Source organism: Humulus lupulus, chromosome 3, assembly GCF_963169125.1.
Source record: "Humulus lupulus chromosome 3, drHumLupu1.1, whole genome shotgun sequence".
NCBI classification, from domain to species: domain Eukaryota; kingdom Viridiplantae; phylum Streptophyta; class Magnoliopsida; order Rosales; family Cannabaceae; genus Humulus; species Humulus lupulus.
Window position 1 is genome coordinate 247,058,666 of NC_084795.1, and position 8,459 is coordinate 247,067,124.

General features: G+C 37.5%; 2 protein-coding genes and 1 non-coding gene across 3 annotated transcripts; 1 reads left to right on the plus strand and 2 right to left on the minus strand.

Annotated features, from left to right (window-relative positions):
• Positions 1–1,774: 1,774 nt before the first annotated feature.
• LOC133825534 (uncharacterized) lies at positions 1,775–2,474 on the minus strand. Its single transcript, XM_062258463.1, has 2 exons — positions 2,328–2,474; positions 1,775–2,170 (listed from the first exon to the last, which is right to left on the minus strand). Exons 1-2 carry the CDS (start codon positions 2,472–2,474, stop codon positions 1,775–1,777), a joined length of 543 nt encoding a protein of 180 aa, XP_062114447.1.
• A 1,079-nt stretch (positions 2,475–3,553) lies between these two features.
• LOC133825535 (uncharacterized) lies at positions 3,554–5,177 on the minus strand. Its single transcript, XM_062258464.1, has 3 exons — positions 4,400–5,177; positions 3,850–3,911; positions 3,554–3,718 (listed from the first exon to the last, which is right to left on the minus strand). Exons 1-3 carry the CDS (start codon positions 5,175–5,177, stop codon positions 3,554–3,556), a joined length of 1,005 nt encoding a protein of 334 aa, XP_062114448.1.
• A 1,059-nt stretch (positions 5,178–6,236) lies between these two features.
• LOC133827930 (small nucleolar RNA R71) lies at positions 6,237–6,343 on the plus strand. Its single transcript, XR_009890578.1, has one exon. It is a non-coding gene; the product is annotated as a small nucleolar RNA R71 (small nucleolar RNA).
• The last annotated feature ends 2,116 nt before the right edge of the window (positions 6,344–8,459 follow it).

The window sequence follows — 8,459 nt, forward strand, 5'->3', positions numbered from 1 at the left end:
TATCATAAACCAACATACACCTCTCCTGATCAATAGAGGACAAATGAGTATTGAGCAATAGACGAGCACTCACAAAATAGGCCCATACACGGGCAATGCGATTCAATTTCCATCGGAACAAATGCTTAGGCTCACCATTATAATAAGTAAATCAACCCCCAGCTTTCTCAATGTCTCAGCCACCTCTACATAATCTACCTCACTAAAATGTGCCAACTAACGATGCTCATCGTCAGTTGCCAAAAGAGTAGGTAGGTGGAACAAAGTGTTGAAAGAATCAATGTCTGATGGCACCTTCTTTCCCCGAACAAAAACTTTTAGTTCTTCATCTTGACTTAGGAAATTGGCATAAAACTCATACAGTTTAGAGTAATTAGCACTATCCACTTGTATTGGCTTACAAAACATACCCCAATATCTACTTGCAATTTCAGCTCTTATTGTCTCATATGGGAGGTTATTCAGGTATGGTTCCACTTGATACTCCATTCCTCTTTCTGGAACAACCGATTTCTCATTGATTTTTTTAAACAATTCTGTAGACTCCTTAGTTTTGAATTTTTCTGTATTAAAATCAATGGATGGTAGTGGCAGTGGTGGTGGCACATTGTGGGAGGATGAGGGCTTAGAGGCTTTTTTGGAATGAGCAGTGCGTGGAGGATTTCTCTTCGGACCCATATGAATCTTACACAACTCTAATTCAATCACCAAAACTCCTAGAAAATTTGGGGCAGAACTTCCCCTTGTTTTTCTCACTTTCCCACACAAAAATTCATCACAAATAGTCCAATTTCTCACCAACTATTGAATCTCACTCACAGCAATCCACAAATTTTCTCCACAAAAATTCCCACACAACAGTTTATCCACAACTACCAACTTAGCACAAAAACTTCACAAAGAATGATGAAATTGGACTTACTTGTGTGAGACACCCTTGTTTCCACCCTTCTTCTCCCTTTTGAAGCACAAGATTCAAAACCCCAAGATTTTGGATAGGGAATTTTCGGATATGGGGCCTTTTGGATGAAGAAAAATGGATTGAAGGTAAGTTTGGGAAAATATGGATGGATAATAGCTTGGAGGTGGTGATTTAATGGAAAATACTAGAATAATGGCTGAAAGTAGTGTTTAGGAAGGTGGATTCTGAGGTATGTAGAAGAGGGAAAATAATTCAAAGTGAAGAAGTGAAATTTTTTTTAGGGTTTTTTATTCTTTAAAGTAGCAGCGTAACCCAGGGTCGCAGCCCGCTTCAAGTATATGGGGAATTTTTAGTGCCGCAACCCGCCTTTCTTTGGCAAAACTCCTCCATTTCTGTAAAGGGCTTGGCCGTGGTGCCACAAGTTCGTGTCGCGGCCCTTAACAAAAAAATTTCTACTTACATTTTTTAGAGTTTTCACGATTTCCACGATTCCATATTTACAAAAATCATGCAAAAATTACAAGTGTGAAAATTAAACTTAAAAATTGTTCCAGCTAGGCAAAAAGTAAAGAAAGCAGCTTAAAAAGTATCTCTGACGTGTCATTAGCGTCATTTAGCCGGACGCTGAACTCCTCTTCAGAGTGGCTTCAAGGAGATCACTGACTTGGCTTGGCCAATCGGACCACCCAAGTATGGCTTCAACCGTTGACCATTTACTTTAAACGACGAGCCATTCTTACCTAGCACTTAAACAGAGCCATATGGGAACACCTTTACCACAGTATAGGTACCAGACCACCTAGATTTTAACTTGCCTAGAAAGAGTCTCAACCTCGAATTAAAGAGAAGTACCTATTGCCCAGGTTTGAACTCTTTTCTTATCAAGTTCTTGTCGTGCCATGTCTTGGTGTGTTCCTTGTAGATCTTGGCATTCTCATAGGCTTCATTACAGAATTCATCAAGCTCGTTTAGTTGGAGTAGCCTATTCTGTCCAGCAGCTTTCTCATCAAAATTCAGCTTCTTCATTGCCCAATAAGCCCGATGTTCCAACTCAACTGGAAAATGACACATTTTTCCAAAGACCAACCTATAAGGTGACATCCCAATTAGAGTTTTGAATGTCATCCTATAGGCCCAAAGTGCATCATCTAGTTTCTTGGACCAATTCTTCTTGGAGCTATCCACCTTCTTTTCAAGAATACTTTTCACCTCCCTATTTGAAATTTCAACTTGACCATTCGATTGAGGCTAATAAGGTATAGCAGTGCGGTGGTATACTCCATAGCGAGCAAGTAAAGCATCAAGTTGCTTAATACAGAAATGACTCCCTTCATCGCTAATGAGAGCTCGGGGAGTACCAAAACTTGTGAAAATATTCTTATGCAAAAAATCATGACAGTTTTACCATCATTTTCTTTTGTTGCAGCTTCCTCAACCCATTTTGACACATAGTCCACATGAACAGGTATTTGAATGATGATGGGAAATGGCCCATGAAGTCAATGCCCCAAACATTGAAGAGCTCAACCTCGAGGATCACATTAAGTGGCATTTCATTCCTCCTCGATATGTTTCCAGTACGTTGGCAATGATCATAGCTTTCAAAAAAGAATTGCCATCTTTAAACAGGGTTGGCCAATAGAACCCGCTTTACAATTCCTTTGTTGCTGTTCTTGATGCTCCAAAATGCCCACCACATTGCAAAGTGTGACACTTAGTGAGAATTGAGTGCATTTCATCCTTAGGCACACTGATAATTGAGTGCATTTCGTCCTTAGGCACACAACAGTGAATAACTTGATCTACACAATGCCTATAGAGAATAGGCTCCTCCCAATAGTAGTGCTTCACCTCCGAGTAAAATTTCTTCAACCGTTGCTAGGCACGACCTTTGCTACCAAGAAATTCACATAGTCAGCATACCACAACACGGTAAAACTTTCACTTATCCCAAACAACTACTCATTGGGAAAGTGATCATTTATTTGCACTTCCTTGTCATTTTGGCTCTTTTCCACCTCAAGTCTTGACAAGTGATCTGCTACCAAATTCTCAGTGCCTTTTTTATCCCAGATCTCCAGGTCAAACTCTTGAAACAGTAAAACCCATATGATAATACAGGGTTTTGCATCTTTCTTGGTCATCAAATATTTGATTGCAAAGTGGTCAGTGTAAACAATTACCTTGTTGCCAATCAGGTATGGTCTGAACTTGTCAAAGGCATAAACAATTGCTAGGAGCTCTTTCTCTGTTGTGGCATAATTCAATTGCGCACCATTAAGAGTCCTACTAGCATAGTAAATAGACTGAAATACCTTATCAATTCGTTGGCCCAAAACTGCTCCCACCGCATAATCACTTGCGTCGTACATCAGTTCAAATGAAAGATCCTTATTTTGGAGCAACAACTATCGGTGTCGAGAGTAACTTCTCCTTAAGTACTTTAATAGCATTTAGTCACTCTTCGTTAAATTCAAAGGCAACACTATTCATCAACAAAGTGGAAAGGGGCTTCGAGATCTTTGAAAAATCCTTTATGAATCGTCTGTAAAACCCAGCATGCCCAAGGAAACTTCGAACCCCTTTGATTGACACAGGTGGTGGTAGATTTTCAATTGTGTAAATTTTAGCTCAGTCCACCTCAATGCCTTTACTAGAGACCTTATGACCAAGAACAATACTCTCTTGTACCATAAAATGGCATTTCTCCCTGTTCAAAACTAAATTGAATTCTTCACACCGCTGCAACACTACTTCAAGGAGCTTCAAATACTCATCCAAGGATGACCCAAAATCCTAAAAAAATTCATCCATAAAGATCCCAATAGTTTCCTTGACCATGTCAAAGAAAATGGCCATCATACACCATTGAAAGGTAGCAGAAGTGTTGCAAAGCCCGAAAGGCATTCTTCGAAAGGAAAAAGTACCATAAGGACAAGTGGAGGTGGTCTTCTCTTGGTCTTCTGGTGCAATGGAGATCTGATGGTACCTAAAATAACCATCCAAAAAGCAATAATAGCTATGGCCCACTAGTTTGTCAAGCATTTGATCCAGGAAAGGCAAGGGAAAATGGTCTTTCCTAATTGCTTTATTCAATTTGCGGTAATCAATGCAAATCCTCCATACCGTCATTGTTCTTGATGGAATCAACTCATTCTTTACCACAGTCATCCCGCCTTTCTTGTGCACTACCTGCACTGAGCTCACCCATGTACTATCAGAAATTGGGTAGATTACCTTGATATCTAACCATTTGAGAATCTACTCAAGTACTACTTCTTCCATAGCTGGGTTGAGTCTTTGCTGAGCTTCTATTGACGACTTACGATCCTCTTCCATCAAGATTCTATGCATCACTGTTGAAGGGTTTATCCCTCTAATATCCGCCAATGTCCAACCAACGGCTAATTTATGAGCTCATAAAACCCTTAATAACTTCTCCATCTCTGTTTTAGAAAGTGCAACGGATATAATTACAGGTAAATTCTGTCTCACCCAAATAAGCATAACATAAATGATCCAGTAGAGACTTTAATTCCAACTCTAGTGGTTGCTCAATGGATGGCAATGGTCTTTCTGGCCCTTGTTCGAACTCTTTGAAGTTCATTTTGTATGGCTGGTAAGAGTTTATCCACCTGACATATTCTCTCAACTTGACATCACCATTATCTTCCTCACCACCTGCCAAAACTGCCTCTATGGCATCACTGTTCCACCTTCTTCCCGAAACTGTATTATTAATCACATCAATGCTATAACAGCTGTCACTCACTCTTGAATAAGACATTGCCTTGAATACATTAAAAATTATCTCATGCCCTTGAAATATCAATCTTAACTCACCCTTTTGCACATAAATTAGAGCTTGCCCAGTAGCCAAGAATGGTCTCCCAAGAATAATGGGGACATTAGAATCCTCTTCCACATCTAGAACAATGAAATTTGCTGGGAAAATAAACTTGTCTACCTGGACTAGAACATCTTCAATAATACCCCTTGGATGCTTGATTGATCGATCTGTGAGCTGAAGAGTAACAGTAGTAGGCTTTGCTTCACCAAGACCGAGCCTCTGAAACACAAATAAGGGCATCAAATTAATAATTTTCCCCAAATCACACAAAGCATACTTGTATTCAAAACTCCTGATAGTGCAAGGAATAGTGAAGCTCCCTAGATCTCTCAATTTCTGAGGAAGCTTCCTTAGTAGAATAGTAGTACAATCCACAGTCAAAGCTACAGTCTCATAATCCTCCATTTTTCTCTTTTTGGACAGAATCTCCTTCATGAACTTTACATAGATGAGCATCTGTTCTAAAGCTTCAGCGAAGGGGATATTAATGTGTAACTTTTTTAACACCTCTAAGAACTTAGAAAACTGTTTATCAAGAGAGATTTTCCTAAGTCTTTGAGGATATGGGATTACGACTGGGGAATCAACAATAACAAATGGAGGTGCCTTTTTTGTAGCAAGATGGTCTTTAGTAACCTTCTCCCTCTCGGAACCAGATGTCTCACACTTCTCAAAGTGATGGCCTGACATTGTTCCATGGGATTCAGCAAAGTATTGCTAAGCAAATTCCCCTGAGATCTTTTATTCAACATATTTTCCAACTGCCCCACTTGCATCTCAAGATTTCAAATGGATGATCTTGTCTCGGTCATAAACTGAGTTTGAGTATTGATGAGAGTCAACAAAGCTGCTTGCAATTCATTGGGCTTTTCTTGTTGAACATGTGGCCTATGATGCTGTGAGGAGGAAGCTTGATTCATGTGATGTTGTGGCATATTCTGCTGGTATTGGCCCTGAAACTGTGGTTGTTGGCCTTGATTGTTTCTCCATGAGAAATTTGGGTGATTTTTCCAACCAGGATTGTAAGTGTTGGAGAATGAGTTGTTGAAAGGTCTCTGAAAATTTCCCACTGCTTGAACCTAAGCTTAGTCCATAGGAAGATTATTATTAGGATCACCTGAAGGACATTGATCAAAAGAGTGTGGACAACCACAACTTTCACACCCTGCTGGCATCTAAATGGCATTAGCAGACACAGTATTCTGTTGCAACTGTGTTGTCAAGGAAGCAACGTGAGCAGTCAAGGCAGTGGTGGCATCAAGTTCATGAACTCCGACAACCTTTCTAACACCGGTTGACCTTTCATCAAACCATTGGTGGTTGTTGGTGGCCTTGTCTTCTAACAATTCATATGCTTCATTGGCACTCTTACTCATGAATGCCCCACCAGCTGCAGCATCAATTATGGTACGAGTAGTACCACACAATCCATTATAAAAATTTTGGACCAGCATCCACTTCTCAATACCATGATGGGGGCATTTTCTCAACAACTCCTTAAAGTGCTCACATGCATCATACAAAGACTCCCCCTCTATCTGATAGAAATTATTAATCTCTCCCCTCAACTTTACTGCCATTGATGGAGGAAAGAACTTGGCAAGGGATTTTCGAGCTAAATCCGACCAAGTATTTATAGAATTGGATTGAAGGGAGTCCAACCAACTTTTAGCTCTATCCCATAGAAAAAATGGGAATAGCCTCAATCTAATTGCATCGTTGCTCACCCCATTATACTTGAATGTTGCACATAGCTCCAGAAAATTAGCTAAATGCATGTGAGCGTCTTCTGAAGGTAAGCCACCAAATTGCACGGTGGATTGCACCATTTGTAAAATTGTTGGCTTAATCTCAAAGTTATTAGCATCCACCACCACTGGTCTTATACATGTTTGCACTCCTGTAACAGTCGGGGGTACATAATCCCGTAAGCTTCTCACAGCGGGATTCGAATTTAAAAATCATTTAAAAAATAAAAAAGATATAATATCATAAATTTAAAAAGTACAAATTTTAAAGAAAATCTAAATATTAAAATTAAATTAAAATAAACCTTTCTAAACTTCAAATCTTATTTTAATATTAAAATCAAATACAATAACCATTTTCTCTCCCGAGTTTGAAATATGCTTCAAGACTATGTCGACGACTAATGAAATATACTGACCAAATATTTAATTTAAATGAATTAATGAAAATGAGTTTATAAATTTTAATTTATGAATATGAATAAGCTTGAATCTGGGTTTGTTTAAGTGAACTTTAATATTTTACTTTAACTTTTTTTTAAAAGGAATTTTAATTTTTTTATTGAAATCTTAATAATTTTTCTTTAACATTTAAATGACAAACCAGAATGAAAGCTAATAGTAGGACTATGTTTTTGTAAAAGATATAGTTCAGGGGAATTTTTAACAACCCATACATTTTTTGGGGAACGATCTGGTAGTGTCATAAGTTCGGGGGCAAAAATGCTAATTATTCTTTAAATAATAAACTCAAACTCACAAAATTACGCCAACAAACACATTTCATTCAAATTCATGAAATCTCCACATTTAGAAATAGGGAATTTGATGATACCATTAACCATAAGTTTGCAATGCCATAGAGAAGTCTCATCTTTTGTTGATGAAGATTTTGAATTCATAATCACATTCAAGTAACGCATATCCAAATAGAATTTTCTTTTATCTCCCATGGTTATGTGTTCAACACAAACCAAATCTCGAACCGAGGATTTGAAGGTTGTACAAGATGAACACATTTCCCTCATTGTTGTTCATGCAAAACATAAAAAGAAAGTAATTAGAATTAGAGATTTTTATTGTTGGGAATTTATGGCTCAAAATTGTATATACCAACAATGAATAATATGAATGTTTCAATATTACAAACCCTAGATACTAATCAAGAACTATATTCAAAGTATGAATGCAAATTTTGATGATAAACTAACCATATTCAAAGTATTAATGCAAATCTTGATGATTAAAGATTAAGTAAATGAATGATTATAACATGATTTCAGAAACATTTAATCATCAATACTATCAATCATTAACACAATTAAAGAAGTAAATCACAATATAATAATACAATTACAAAGTTAAGGTTTAGAGAGATACAACCTTTATTTTGGAGACCTAGTGTAACGCCCCAATTTCTTGAGGCGTTAACTAACCCATGTAATAAATAGATTTGAAATAAGACACCATTTATTATAAAGAAAATGAACTTGATTGACAACCCAATGTTTAAGACAACCCAATTTCATAGTTATAGTTAAATAAAAATAAACATCTGTAACCAACCAATAACAATACTTAAACCAAAACTTTAAATTCATAGACTATAACTAAAACTTGTCGTAAAGAAAATTGAACAATAAATAACTTCTAGATAGGCCAGAATCCTTACGATCGTTAAGTCCTTGACATGTATGCCCTCCACCAAAGCCTTCCAACTCTTTGCCCTATAACAACATGCTTGCCTTTACTTGCAACATAGATGTGAGCCAAATCCCAACAAGAAAAGTTGTGTAGGACACAACCCCTTAGTCTTAACCAGGTAACAAAACCATAGCAATAAGATATGAAATCATAAATACGTAATTATCAAGCAAAAGATCGTAATCCAAGTTAAATTGGACAATAGTGCAGTGAACACAAAATAACGTTAGCATGC